Genomic DNA, 15,607 nt, shown 5'->3' on the forward strand with positions numbered 1-15,607 from the left:
CTTCTATTTTGTGGCAGTTGCTTGAAGAAATACAGTGAAGTGGCAGGTTGTCACATGGAACAAAATCAAGGCATTTTTTAGTAGTCCTGTTTTGTAGGTGTGATTTATAAGCCTACACTGTTATTACTTGAGTTGTATTGTACTTCAGAAATAGGTGAAAAAGGGTGCGTTGCATCAGAGTAAAATGTTAGTGCTTATGTCTGCTTGGATGTGTTCCAGCAGAACTTGGCCAACCAGCTTCTAGAAGATAGAAATTTGAACAAAGTAAGAAAAGTATGCGTTAGCTCAGTTTGGGAGTAAGTTTATTGAAACCTTACTGGGAGGTAGGTGTGTGTAACACCTGGATTTTTCTCTCCCAGGCTGTGTAAATGCGTTACTTAGAAGGCCCCTGGACTTAATATAGGGCTGAAGGAAATGGAATGGGCTAGGCAGTGGGTCAAACCACAGATTTTAATGCTTGAAGCTATCTCCAAGCTTGACCCAAACTTATTCAACAGAGTGAGTCTTCATGTGTTGGCAGCCTTGTGAAAAGACATGGGGCAGCTCGCACATGGGAAACCTTCTGTTTAAAGAATTCTTTAGCGAAGATCCCTGAAAAACCCCAAAGCAGGACCCATGACGAGAGGAGATGTCACACAGTGGCCTTGCACTCCTTGTGCTGGTCAGAAGGCCCTTACCAGATCCCAGGTGCTCGAAACTCCAGCTTTAGGCTATTGCCTATCACTGCATTTCACAGCAGGGCTGTTGCAGTGCTTTGTCTTGGATATAGGTATTTTGCTTTCACAAGTAAACATCTTGATTCCTTTTTTGCTTTGTTGTGGGGTGGTTTTTTTTGTTTTTTGGGTTTTTTTGAATTGTGAAGGAACATAAAAATTGTGTGTGAAAGGTACTCTCTGTGCCTTGCTTCAACAGTAACATATGACACCCCACAGGTATTTTGAATTTACCACCCTATTATGTTCTTTATGATATTATTGTTTTTTTAGTAAAAAGTGGATTCTGTGTTGCTTCTTCTTGAGGTTTCTAAAACTGAAATCCTGGATGTGTGTAATGCAGGACTTACTTTTTGTTTAGTTCCATGTCTTTTCATATTTACTTTTGCTTACCTAAAGTTGCTGTATTGACTATTCAGATGGTATTCCTCCTGGCCTGATTTGAAGTACTTGGTAGATGCAGTCTTTATTTTAGGAAAAAAAAAAAAAAAAGGAAAAAAGAAACATCCTTGAAGATCTGACTGCCTAATCTTTTTCCTTCTCAGAAGTACACTGCCATTGGACTGCTGGGCCAAGCTACTGATACGTTAGATGCTACAGGAAAAGTAACTGAAGAAAAACCTTATGGTAAGCATAAATGTATCTATGTACTTGATGCAATTAAAGGCATAAATGGTCTGTATCATAAAAAAGCGGAAGAGATGTTTAGGACTCTGTGAATTAAGTTTAAATGTGAAATCAGACTAAGATTATTTCAACTTCAAGTGCTCATATAATTCAGACCAGCTTCATGCAATTATGTCTAGTGCAAATGTTCATTTCTGTTGGAAAAAAAAGAAACTAGACATTAGATTAGGAGAGAGAAAATAGAAATGGGCTGGCCTGTGTCATTTTAAATCTTTGACAGGCTGACAAATGACATGCTGTGTCCAGTAACAGTTTCCTCTTTCAGCATATAGTTCCATGAGTGCTCATTTAGTATTTTCCTTCAGGGCCAGTGGAGGAATAATGTACTTACATCTTCTCTCTCGGATGCCTCTTTCGCTACAGACTGCTCAACGTAAAGTAAGGACGGCATAAAGTGCTTTCTGCATGCGTTCACCTACCAGATCTTGCTCCTGCTTGCAATCGGTGCCCTAGGAACTTGAATAAATAAACCTTTCTGACCCACAGAGTACAGTGCAAGAGTTTAAGGCTTCAGAACTAATCTGGGCATCCTGGAAGCACCGTAGAACTAACCAGAGGCACACCAAATGCATTTGCCATTAGCTCTTTCACAACCAGGGTTGGGAGAAAAAAAAAAGAGGGAAAAAAACCCTAACTGGTTGCTTAGCAACTCTGCAGGTCCCACACTGTGGTACCTGATAATAGGTACATGAAATAAATTGTCTTTTTTTTAATAGCATGATGAAAAAGGTAGCCTGGATTCTGCCTCTCACCTCCGGGCTCCTTTCTTTTGCGGTTTTTCTTTTCATGTAAGGCAGGCAAGTGTGAATTTCTTGTCAGTGTTAGCTTGATGGATCATTTTAAATAGTATTATTTACTAGGTAATGTTATTCAGATCATTTGCGTCTGCTTTGGCATCAAGGTCTAGGTCTCTCTCTAAGCTTCTGAAGGACTGAGCGTCCACGAGGTGTTAGAGTTGGCGAAAATGCTGTCTTGGTTTTTAGCTGTACCTCTCAGAAAATGGAATGTTCTGGTTCTGCTGTGCAAAGTAGTATCCATTGTAAATACTTGCTCACATAAGAACTGTGAAATATCACTTTAAGCAGGTGCAACTCCCGTGGTCAATTAATAAAAAAAATGATTCTTCAAACACTGGTTTTTCTTTTGTATTTTATATTGTTTACTGCAGACAGAATTTTGAGTGTGATTTCATGCACATTTCTTTCACTGGTAGCTCTTGTTATAGTAGTTCCCACCTCTGCACCTCCTCCTCAGTTACGGTTATTTAACTTTCTGTTAGACTATGTGCTTTGGATTAAAAATGCCCCCTTTTTTGAGTTGCTGATCTCTATAAACTGAGACTAGTTGCATGATCCAGTTCATCAATCCATCTCATGAAGAGCAGTTTTGGCATTGCTTTGGGTACTGGACAGAGTTTCTTTTTTGCTGAAGCTCATAGCTGAAAGAAAGACTCATGAAATTGGTCTTGCTTTCTTTGTTGGTGCGTATCTGTCAGATTTGAATTCTTTAGATAGAATGAAGTAAGAATGTGCATCCTCCTTTTTTCCTCCATGCTACCTACATACTCTTTATTTCCTTCCTTCCTCCTCTTCTCATGAAGAAGATATTTTTCTTCTTTTCCAGTGTCTTCTCCAAAGCGGCATGGTTTTCTGCAAGATCCTCTGGCCCACCATCCCTAATCCCTGATCCTAATTGACACTCCAAGAACAGATGAACGAGATATTTGAGCTGTATTTCAGCTTTCCTTTGACCCTACAAGGATCCTGGGAGAAGCAGAGCATCTGCTAGGGAATCTAAATCCTGCAGTGCCAGCAGCATCCAGGATTGAGTCTTAGTGCAGAAAAAGGGCAATAAAATATCACGAGATGTATAAAAGATATATAAAACATCACAAGATATTTAAAACTGTTCAGCGACTCTGCTGGACCACAAGAGGAAAATGCTCACAGAAAGTTGCCTCTTCTATTACCTATAGGAAAGTGTTACAATTTAGTCCTCCAAGTCTCTCTAGGCAGCAGTTCAGAAAAACTGTGTGTGTTGCAGTTAGTCACAAGGAACAATGTACTGGAGAGAGTTCCTTGGGCTTAACCCCTCCTGAACTTCTCATAGTTTTGTGTTTGTTTCTTATTGGAGAAGTTTGCATTTCCACATGAAATTATGGTTTCATACTGCTCCCAGGCTGTCAGATGCTGACTTTGGAGGCAAGTAGCGCTTAGCTCCTCTTACGCTTTCCTGAGCACGTTAATGCTTGTAGCCCTTTTTGGAACGTTTGTAACTCTACACAGGAATGTGCATTCTGAAACCCACCTCCTCCGAGCTGCCTATAGGCTTTATCCAGACACGGAGAACGAAATTCGTGAGGATTTTCTGCAGGTCTCTGCTGATTTTGCTGAAATGCATGTTCAATAGAGCTACTGAATAATTTGAAAAAAAGTAGTGCTCTCAGCATTTTGCTTGTCTATTTGCAAATAATTTGTGCTGAGCCAGATTGAGTCAAGGTTGTCTTTTATAGTTTTGCTGGGCTCTCATGGGTAATTCTTGTGTTCTGTTTCGGTGTAGTTTGTTCACAAGTGCAGGGCAGTATCACCCTTCAGTAGAGACATCCAGACGTTTTGGCACCTCTTGATTTGGTAGCTTTCATTAACTTCCTTCATGATTATAGCAGGAAAATTGATTAACAGTCACCAGTGTTCAGAAACGGAACTGTTCTTAAGAATTTTCATGTTGGAAGCTAATAGGCTTATTTTCAATGTTTTAAGAAACGATGGAAAACTGAAGTTTTGGGTGCTTTGGGGTGCTGATGGAATCGGCAGAATAGTCCGTTAGAAGACATGTAGCCTGTTCAGAGAACACATAACCCCACTGTCGGTGTAAGGGCTTAGGAAGAAACATGTTGAACTGAACGTATTCTAAACAGTCTGCTCACAGACCTAGTACGATCATTGAAATAACCATGTTAGAAACTTTTCAGAAGAAGATCCAGACTTACTGTGCAACTGATTTGGTTTCTACCCTGTATTCTGATGCACACTGGTGTCTCTCGGCAGCCCTGGCTGTCTGTCGTGCCTTGCAGTTAGGAAACTTGTCGAGACAGCTGCTGTGGCCTAGGGACAGCATCTGCTCTTGACGCTGCAAAGCCTGCTTTGCAAAAGTGAGGTGCCACTTTGCCATCTTCCAAAGCCAGTATGGAAAGAAACCTCTTCTTTCTACTTACAGTATGAAGTGCGTCTCTTTTGTAAGGTTTGCAAGTAAAAGTCTTTTCCAAAACATAACGAAAGCTCAATAAATAAATAAATAAATTTAGTCGTTTCTGTTCCAGGATGCTGTTGACTAAGCATTGTGACACTAATTAAATATAACTTAGGAGAAATGGGACTGGTCAAGTCCTAGACAGCAGAAATGCACTGAACTGCATTGTGGTTACAGATTTTATGTTTGTACTCTAAACAAATTAGAAATGAATGTCATCTCTATTGAATAGTATTTCAAGGGACCGATGCAATCAGCTACTTAGGTTATAGCCTTCTATTAAAAGTGTGACAGATTTGTATGTGTACTCTTAAAAGAGAGTAGATTGCCTAAAGCAGCTGTCTTTGTTTTACAGGATTTCTTCAGTAAAATTGCCCTACTTAAAATATATCAATACCTGGTGTGCATTTGCAGGTTAGTTGTTTGATACGGAAATTTGATGTGTTGTTCCAGATGCAGTCTTTGTCTTCGCTAGAAGAAAAAAAAAAACACGGTGCTTTTGTTCTCTAGTAATGTCCTGTATTTTTCCCCCACAGTTAGGTGCTCTTAAAGAAAAGTTGCCAAGGTTAGATGAGCACTTTATTCTTTTTGGTCCTTTAACAAAAATTTTTTATTTTTTGTGTAGCTCCCAAGAGGAATGAATTTGCAGTCCTAAGAGAGAGAAATTGCAAAAGAAAACAGCGTACATTGGGATTTCTGGCCTTCTGAAAGCAAGCAGACTGTCTTAATCACCTTGGACAGTTTGTTCCACTCTTTTTCTGCTAATTCACACTCCTACCTACATTCTGGTTTTTATCTCTTTTCTTTGGTATTTTTCACTAATCTAAATTCAGGCGAGAGGGATCTCTTCTTTGTGTCTGTTTGCAGAACATGATTGATGCTATTAGTGCCATGTGAATAGTCAATGCTAACATACTTACTGTTTTCTTTCTGCAGACCAGATAACACAAGGAGATCTTGAAAATGTGCTGCAAAAGTTCACAGGGGACATAATGCAGGTTCCTCCGCTGTAAGTTGTGCAATATTCAGGCGCTCTTGGCAGTTGTGTTCAGCTCTCGGGACTTGCCAGGAGAAGTCAGTTCTTTCAGATGTAAAAAGACGCATTTTGGCAAGAGGATAGAGGCAAGGCAGATTTAGGAGTTTAACATTTGCAAGTGCGGGTCATGCACATTTGAACATCAAGCACAAATGGTAACCTGGAGTTTGCTTTTTTTAATGATAATTGTAAAGTAGCAAGGCAGCCTTAAACAGCTTTGCAGGGCTTGGTGGCTTCTGTCTTGTCTTCCAGTTAGAAAGCAAAGCACTGAGTCTTTAATTTTAGTGTTGGGGTAAGGAGAGACCTACTGACATCTGTATGGAAGTGCCTTCAAGCTTTGAATTAGTTTTCTGAAAACTTAAAGAGTATGAATGAGTGATTAGTGACTGAGCTTCCGTAGCTTAGCAAATTTCTTCTAGTCAGGTGAGCCATAGGAGCTGGCGATGTGCAAGCACTTAGCTTGTGACAGATGGCTTTTATGGTGATTTAAGCTAACGTGCTTTCCTTTGCATTTGCAATGGGTTGGCTACTGTGGTTCCAATGTGAGCTCTGGAAGGTCAGTAATTTGCTAAGTGTTCTGCTTCATGTGACGGGAGTCAAATTGCCCTCTGATAATTTGAGCAAGATATTTTTTCGATTTTTCCATGGCCACCTTTCTGTCAAGACCAAAGTTGGAGAGCTGGGTAACGTTTTATGTGATCAGTGAATTTTTGTTTGTTTGTTCTATAGTGGTCCCCTAAGCACCCTAGAGCGAGGCTAGTTGCTGTTGGCAGTTGCTGCTCAGGGAAGACTCTGTGAGACAAGTAAATGTGCAAGACAGAATTACAGGAGTTGCCTGCTCAGCTCCCAGTGCCCAGCTCGACTTAACACCGAAGCAGAGTGTGCCCTGCAGACTTCTCAGAGGCAGTATGTTAGAGACAGCTGCAAGTGTTATATCCCTTATAGAAACCCTTTTTTTAAAAATACCTACAAATGAAGTAATAAACACTTCTAAATCTGTACAGCAGGAGATAAATACAGGACTGTTTTTTGTTTTCCAGTTTATGTAGCTACTGGTAAGTGAGATGTTTCTATGTCTCCAGAAGCACTTGCTAGTTGTTTGTGGTTGGGTTGTTTGGTTTATTTTGTTGGTGAGTACTTGGAGAAGATTAGAAGGGTAAAATCTGTTATTGCAGTGCAATATTAACAGGATCCGAGGACGGTAAGCTTGTTCTATTACAACCGTATGACACACATTTTCGTACTCTATCTGATCAGCTATTCTGCTTTGAAGAAGGATGGAGAAAGGCTATCAACTCTGATGAAGAGAGGAGAAGCAGTCGAAGCAAAGCCTGCTCGGCCAGTACGAGTGTACAGCCTCTCTCTCCAGCGGTTCCACCCACCACTGTTCACACTGGGTAAAGGCCAGAGATTATTACACAGAGGGATGCTCCCCGCTTTGTTAGTGCTTGTTTACAGTCAGAATGGCAATAAGATAGTGAAATGGGTTTCATTTCCCTCAGCTACTTGTTTTGGTGCAAGACGGCGCACAGAGACTTTCACTTTGCAGTAAAAGCACCGTATTTTGGTTTTAAGTTAAGCTGATTATGTGTAATCTTTGTGTGAGGGAAAATTCTGAGAGGCTGGTCAGGGGATTATTTGCATCTGTCCACGATTTTGCAGCCTCCAGCTCACTCCTCCTTTCTCAGGTCTGCTTGCTTCTCTTTGCCCATGTTTTGCACAGACACACAGGCTGCTGGCACTTCTCCCGGGGTGCTGCAAGAACCAGTATCAAGTGCCATCAGGCCTCTTTCTCGGTTGAGTAGGCAGGATCTTATCCTTCCTTCTGTCATACATGAAGAAGCTTGGATAGTACTTTATGAAGGACATTAATAAATAAACCAAAAAGACTGAATGTTTGATGCTGCTGTGAGGTCAAGATAATGTTTTACGTTGGTCAGCTACCTAGTTGACCCATAGCCCTCTGATGGCACAGCTGTTACGTGATGGGCAGGTCCGAGTGACACAACTCGGGGCTCTGTTACTTCAGCCCTTACTTTATGGTTGAGTGACAAGCAGGTGATCGCTCGCAGAGGGGGAAGGGAGGGGCTGAGAGAGGAGGGAGAGTTAGAGGTGAATTTTAAAATTTTATTGGAGCTGCCTGAGTGCAGTCTCTTAAAAGCATCAATGGTTAGTTTAGAAATAACTGATTTTCATTAGAAATGCGAAACAACCTTCTGAAAGCTTTAAAAATAATAGAACTGAAGTATTTGTTAACATACCACAGCAAGTACTTAATTTCTAGTGAGTTCGTTCTGTTGCCATTGTATTTGCTTTCCCTCCTGTCTAGCTTCGCAGTCTCACCCGCACATATGTTACAGGATGAATAATTGATGGTGCATCCTATAAATATTTTATCACTGGGTTGTTTGCTTAGCGTATTTTTACATCTATGTGGGGGCATGGTTTCTATGTAAAGTAGATTTTACAGTGCACTGGCAATTTACCATGTTGCTATTAACGTTCCAGATGTTGAATGTGGTGGTGGCTTTTATGTCAGGAGCCTGGTCAGTGACATTGGCAAAGGTAGGTATGAAAAAAGCCCACAACAGTTTAAGAAATTAATGTGTCTGCTTATGGGAAAAAACCCTCTAATTTTGTATATCTCTAGTACCTGGACCTATGTGTTATTTTGCAGAGTTGTAGTGGTATCACTTGTTTATATATACTAAGGTATTTTCCTTGGGAGCATGGGGGAATGAAGGTTAAATAATTGCCAGAGGACCTTGGGGCCTGGGGGATAAAACTGGAGCAAGTAATAGCTCAGAGCAAGATAATACAAGGAAAGGTGGGGATTTTTCTCCCCTCCTCCATATGTTAAAACTAACTCAGATTAAGGATGAGAAGAAGAATAATACTGTCTTTTTAAACATTATTCATCACATTTTGAAAACAAATTGCACAGAATGTTACCATGCACATAATAAACCCTATCTGCTGGAAAGAATTCTACATCTATGATGATTTTTCTAGTGTTTTCTTTCTCCTTTACCTGAACTGAGAATGGTTTTGCTTTCCCACAGTGTTATTTGACGTGTGCTCTGTATCTATCAAACTGCATGATGGAGAACAGATAATGCTTTTCAAATTCTTTTTTAAAATTATACATTTGCAGATTGAGAAAGCAAGTGATGTGGGGATAACCTTATGAATTTCAATGTTATTTTTGCTTAGACAGGTTGAAGATTTTCTTTCTGTTACTGCCTTCTGAGTATATTGGCTTATGTTCAGTCCTTTAATGAGAAACCAAGATAAAGTCTGTCCTCAAATGGTTTCTTTTCAAAAATTTAAAATAAAGTAAAAATCTTCCTGCATCAGAAAGGATGGGAGAGAATACTTTAGTATACCTGCATGCTTCCAAGTCAGCTATGGTTGCCGTTATGTTTTGTAGCTCTGCATTATGTAATTCTGTAGTACTGGTACTTATTTAACAGAGCAGAGCATTTATTTGTATTTTTTATTTTCCCTTATCTTAGTTTATATTTTCCTGATAGGTGACACAGGAAAAAAAAGTCAAAAAATCCTTCCTGAAGGCAAGAAATGCTAAAGCTTCAAAAGTCTGTGGAAAAACAGTAGATGATCTTCTAAGTCACTTGTGGATGCAGAATGTTCTGCTTATGCCTTATCTCATTCTTTCCTCTCTTTTCATTCTGATTTATATCTGGAAAACCTTTTGTCAGCTTTCCGTCAGATTTTGAACTCTTTACTGTACTGGACTTCTATTGAAATCAAAGGACTTCCTTGGCTCAAATTTAAGAAGACATAAATGAGTGCTAAATCTTCGTGAGCTGTCTTCTCAAACGAAGCAGCATAATGTAGAAATAAAAATACATTTTAAGTGAGTTGCAAATGGTTAAACTTAACCATGGGCTTCTTCGAAATCTCCTTTTCTCCTTTACTGTAGAACTCTCTACGTGTGCCACGATGCAAGAGCTGACCCGAACCAAACATGGACCGTTTACGCTAGAGGAGCATGCCCTTTATGAAGACAAATGGACAATTGATGAAATTGCACGATCCTTAGAGCATTGCACGTCTCTTCTCCCGGGAGAGCCATCTCATAAAAAATTGAAGACAGAGCATCCTGGTGAAACTGCTGTGAGCTGTGAAGATAAGTGATGTGTTGGGTCAAGGAAAAAGACTGAATGATTGAGACATTTTAAGATTGGACTGGGATTGTCTTGCCTCCTGTGTAAATTTACAAGTCAGTACTGGGAGGGTGACAAGCTGCAGTGCAAGAAAAATGGTTCTTTTGTTTTCTGGGGTTAGAACATGCGCTGAATATATCCGGCACTTGCTGTTTCCCGATCTGTTTATTTCCCTTGTCGCACACTGTAAATGGCTCTGCTGCTGATGTCAAGTCTTCATGAACCTCTAAAAAACTTGCAGGGTGCAATAAATCTCTTGTTAGTAATTCCTCAATAAAAAAAAACAACATAAAACTTAGTTTGCTAAATGTGCTCCAAATTTTTTTTTTCTTTTTAGCTGCTGAAATACAGTGGTGACAAGACTGTCATAGCTTGAAGGATAAAAGAACGCTGTGAGGGAGTTTGCTTTCTTGAAATCCATTTCAGGCAATGTCCATTTTACTGTAGTTTTTCCTATGCAGATTGTTCTTTTAGTCAAATGTTACTCAGAATGCATTAAATCTCATCTGAAATATCAGTGTAATTGAATAGTTTTAAGTGAAGATTGGTAAGAAGTGCTGTGAAGAGTGTTGTCATCATTACAGGTGTGGATACCTTATTCTGGTACAACATCCCAACTGGTGACCATCTGTTATTTAAAATACAGTTAACTGTTAAGCCCTTCACAGGGCTTATGGAATTTACTTTCTCCATCTACGTATTGCTTGAGCTGTCTCCCGTGAATCGGGTACAAGGCTGCTGTGCTTCTGGGCTTTGACTGACTTGGTCCTGGCCAGCTCTGTGGGCAACAGAGGAATCCACCACCAAGGGTCCTTGCTGAAACCATTTTAATTCAAAAGGGCAGCGAGGGCCTATTCCACAGTTCATATAAATCAAAAGAATTTGATTGCATTGATTATTTCTCACTACTGCTTCCCTTAGGATTTTCAAAATGACTGAAAGACATAGGTTTGAGAATGCTAAAAGAGCACTCTTTCAGTTTGTCTCCAAGTATGTAATCGACTGTCCGGGAAGGCCTTCCCTGTGTGTCTCATGCAAGTTTAGTAGAGGCTCTGTTTTCCTCTCATCATAATGAGGAACACGAGGAGCAGTGTAAACGTGTGAGTGGTGTCTGAGGGAGCGCCCTGGTTTTCAAGTGGTCGCTGAAATGTCGCCAAAGAGGAATGGATGGGTGGCTGTCACAGCTCTGTGCTGCCGCTGACTGAGCGGCCCTGCAGGGCCTTTGGGCAACTCCACCTTCGAGGTTTGGCTCTTGAGTACAAGGACTTGACTTTCTGAGTGACTGAATGCTGCAAAGCCAAGATTTTGGGCTTATACTAGGGTGTGTCTTTTACAGAGAGAGATAAAAGTTTGGTTTAATGACTGTGTTAACAGACTTGCTACTTTTTATGGAAAGTTATCTTGATAGCTAATTACCTCCATTGCTTAAAAGCAATAATATTTTATTTCCATGACTTGAATCTCCCCATGCTGCATTTGATGTCTTTGTCTGCACCTTACAAAAAGCAATTTCTCTCTGCGCTGGTATTATGTGAAATGATCAAGTTCCAACCTTACTTTCAATCTAAGAAATTAAATAAATATCCTGAAGTTTCTCATTGCAGGATACCTTTCCAGAAGTGTAGGGTTGTTTTGTTTTCTATACAGTAAGAAACTGAAGTCTATGCAAGATTAATAAAGCTTTTGTTTAGAAGAGGGATAGAGTTTATGTTTTATTGTTCGGTAAACAGTTTTCTTTTGTATGTTCTTATAAAGAACTTGATGGAAATGGTGAAAATATCACAAGCAAATTGAAATGTTAGAGCACTGTAGCAGCAGCAGGTTTAATATGCAGTGTGGATGAAGTATCTATTGTAAGAATTTTTATTTCAGAGATGGGAGAAACGAGTTGTGTTCAGTAAAAGAACAGTGGGAGATTCTGGTTGTTTCTTTTCAGGGTGGATTTTTTGGTACTTTGGGTAGGAACAGAGAAGAAAGAGGTTATTTCCTAAAGAAATCAAATAAAGCAGAAAATTTCATTTTCCAGTATACTTATCTTGAATGATCAAAGACTGTGATTGAAACACAGCTTCTTTTATTGTCTGAGTCTGTTTTTTTCCAAGGACCAAATTTATGTTTTCCCAGTGGTCTTCTAGATTAAGTGCTCATTTTATGTCTCTTTCTCCATTTTTTTGAAAAATAGCCCAGTTAGTCTATTTGTTTCAGGGATTTGTTTCTTTAAAAATTAGTGCAAATGAGAAAGCTTTCTATTAATAGGATACATTTGTGTACAGCGTTATACATGTCTAGCACATTTTTTCTCTCATCTGTTTGTTTAATGCTCACCACAGCTTTCTTGCTATTTCATGTAAGGCCCCCTGATATTTTTAATTTCAAAAGGAGAGTTTTATTTTCATCAGCTTTTAAGTTAGCTTGCAACTGGTCCCTTGTAATTATTGCCCACAGATCTGTGATCCTGAGAAGACAAGATCTGTTCCATCATCTAGTCACTTGAGAGAGCTGAGATGGCAAGCGAAAGAGTCTTCTTGCCATCACCAAGTTTTGATTTAGGCTGTAATGCATGTGAAAAGCATAGGGAGAGAAGGAATGTGGTTGTGTGCATTCAGGAATCTGCGTAAGGTGTGTAGACAGAGTTTCTACAGACTGGAGGTATCTTTCAGTTCATGAATTCAACTTCCCTCAATGCTTTTCCTCCTCTGTAGCAAGTACAGAGAATTTCACCTGCTCTAGCTGGACTGTTTCTTTTTTCTCTCTGGATTCCTCTCATCTTCCCCAGCACTAGGTTCTGCTGCCTTCAGAAATAAAGGCAAAACTTCTTTGTCTCAAATTAATGACAAACCTCTCCTCACATGAGTTGTATTGAACTAGAGAAGCCATTTCACTTACAAGCTGGGTAGCAGGTATGTCTGGTTGTCGTTGTAAGTGCCCGGGTCGCACCCAGAGCTGTGGCAGACAGCAGCGAGGTGTTCCCGGATGAGACAGTGTAAGCAGTGTGTCGAGTCCTGAACAAAATTATGCAGTAACAGCGCTTTTTTGTGACCTCTGATGGGTATCAGCTCTGCTCCAACCCTAAACATTTGAACTATCTTTCCAAACATTCAGACCCCTCTGGGCGCTGTCTGTCCTAGGTACCCCTGTGATTTAAGGGGCCTGTGCCCCCTGAGCTATTAGTCCCAATGAATGCTACTTGGTAAGCTACTGAAAAAATCTAGGAGTAGCTTTTTTTAGGTATGTTTTAATAAGTGTTTAACCCAGTATCTTGAAACTATCCAGATCTGGAAATAAATGTTGTGTTCCCATGGGAACCTAGGGAAATACGCATTTTAACTTCTTTATTAACATGCCAGTCCCTGAGATACCAGACTTCAGAGTTGTGCTATATCCGCAGAAAAATGTTTTTTTTTCCGGAAGAAAATATCCTGTGGTCCTGGGTCTTGATTACTGACAGTCATGATATCTCAACATTATGGGCTATTTTGACTGAGAGGAAAAGTGTGTATGCAATATTTCCAAGACTAGTAGAAGAGTTAGTGCTGAGGGTGCAGCTGAGACAAACGGCAGTTAATAGGAATTTTATGCTACTCTGGCCAGAAAATACGCATGTGTCTGTGACACAGACTGAAAGAATTGCCTCGTTTTAACGAGTGTTGTTCACAGGGAAATTCCTTGAAGAAAGGGTTGTCTTGCCTACTTTATGCTGAATGTTGTCTGACTTGAATTTGGATTTGCTGTCTTCCGTTCACAGTAGGGTTGTGCTACCATAGCCTGGCCCTGACTCTGCCTCCAGTTGCTGCTGCTTCAGTGAAACTGAGAAGGGCTTCCTAATTCATCTCCTTCTAATGTCTCCCATGGCCTGATTCTCTTTCTTCTTTATTTAAATGGCAGTTTTTCTGTGCACTTCGTAATATATATCTGATGCCAGCATGTTGAGCACTTTTTAAATGTTTTGGAAGCAAAATCAATAGATTTTTTTTTTTATTAATCAAGTTGAGCCATTAGCAAAATCTAGGAGTGCCTTCATCAATAACTAAGCATTTAGCATCTTACCCTGCAGTTCTGTTTTTGATTTCTATGTTGATTAGAAGGTCAAACTTTGAATAACTCTGCAAATTTGTGGATGCCTTAGGATTTTATTTTTTAGGGTAATAGATGGTGGAGTTTCTGTTCTGAGCATGATTAGCTCGGAGACTTTAAAGGCTGGGGTCGTTCTGCCAATCCTTGGCAGAGTCAAGGAATTTGTTGGCAACTATTAATTTTATTAAAAAGCCCTTAGAGAGACAGTGCAGGGAGTGGGGCGGAGCGTGTGACTACAATATATCTAGGATTTCCAGAGGGAAATCCTAGAGACAGCGAACGGATTCAGCCAGCCTGAGCAAAATTACTGTCCCTATTAAAAAGCAATTATTGTTTCTAACAGCAGTGGGTTTAATTTGCTTCTTTGTGAGACCTGATTAAGTAAATCACCAATGCTTAAAAGCATGTCAAACAAGCGGGGCTGTCTGGAAGCTTATTTTTCTGCTCTGGATTGCACTCCTCTCTTCACTGTCTCTGAGATCAACTGCTAAGACCTTATAGGTGTTAAGCAGAGAAAAGAAGGAGGTGGTAATTGGGAGTGGATGGTTTCAGCACTCAGGACAAAAAAATGGACTATACTGCAGGAAAAAAACCTTTTTTTTTCTGTTTTGGAGGAAGTGTCAGAGACACTGCTGTGGCTCAGAGGAAGCATTAATGTCGCTGCCTGAGACAACGTTTTTATTATGGGTGTCTTCGACTGTAATCCTCATCCCTCCTCACCTCTAGCTCAAAGAAGTGGGACTAAAGCAAGGCAGGAGTCTCCTCGGCTTTTCCATGTTGCGTTGCTTTGTGTGTTGTGGATGCTGGAACAATCCCATGCTCATGGGCTTACGTAGCTTGTCCCGGAAGTTAACTGTAACTGCGAATGATTAGGATGAGAAATGAGACAGCAAAATTTGTAGCCTACAAAACAGCCGTAGTCTCACACTAGCCTCTAGCCCAGTGTATTACAGCTCTGTGTGTGACCTTTCCATTTTTCCTTCCGTTCCCTTACCTACTGTTTGAGACAGTTCATCCTAAATCTCTCATCCTCTCTTTGGTTCCTTTCAAGGTGCATGTGGGCCTTGGGAAAACGTGGAGCAAAAATGCTTTGTGGTTGCAGGGGACACAAAGGAAAGCTGGTAGCAAAGTAAAACTGAGCAAATGATGAGGTGTAGCTGGTCCTGCCCTTCTCGTAAGAAAGACGTATCCTAGAATCATAGAAAGACCTGAGATGGAAGGGACCTTAGAGATCATTTTAATCCAGCCTCCCTGCCGCCAGGGACACCACCTAGTCCTGAATGCTTTAGTGCCATTTCTCTGGGACATAGGATTATTTTAGAAGTTTCAGAATTAAGTAGTTCAAAGTCAGATGTGCAGCTGAGTGCATGCATTAAAAACAAAATACATTTCACAGATGTCACGCTACTTTTAGTGACTTCAGAAAATGATTTTATAGCTTAAAACATGGGGGATGAAAAGGAATGGCAAGAGGTAAGTGCTTATTTCAGTTAAATTTTTGAAGTAGATGAACTCATTTTAGGTAATTATGAAAGAAGATACATTTTAAGTATTCCAATGGTGAAGACGTAAAGAGAAAGGACACAGATTTTACTACCTTTTCTGTTTCTGCTAAAGAACATAAAACAATTCGCTTAAATAAATCATTTCAAGGCTTAAGA

General features: G+C 40.1%; 1 protein-coding gene across 1 annotated transcript in view; it reads left to right on the forward strand.

The window, feature by feature from the left end:
* Positions 1 to 10,118, forward strand: part of TRUB1 (TruB pseudouridine (psi) synthase family member 1) — a gene marked incomplete at its 5' end in the record, with an annotated part of 25,388 nt that extends 15,270 nt beyond the window's left edge. Inside the window, 5 exons of the mRNA XM_009874393.1 lie at positions 1,259 to 1,340; positions 5,586 to 5,658; positions 6,943 to 7,082; positions 8,194 to 8,250; positions 9,629 to 10,118. Of these exons, the coding sequence (XP_009872695.1) occupies positions 1,259 to 1,340; positions 5,586 to 5,658; positions 6,943 to 7,082; positions 8,194 to 8,250; positions 9,629 to 9,843 (567 nt within the window). The remainder of the gene's footprint in view (positions 1 to 1,258; positions 1,341 to 5,585; positions 5,659 to 6,942; positions 7,083 to 8,193; positions 8,251 to 9,628) is intronic.
* Positions 10,119 to 15,607: the final 5,489 nt, after the last annotated feature.

This window comes from Apaloderma vittatum, unplaced genomic scaffold (assembly GCF_000703405.1).
Source record: "Apaloderma vittatum isolate BGI_N311 unplaced genomic scaffold, ASM70340v1 scaffold19998, whole genome shotgun sequence".
NCBI lineage: Eukaryota > Metazoa > Chordata > Aves > Trogoniformes > Trogonidae > Apaloderma > Apaloderma vittatum.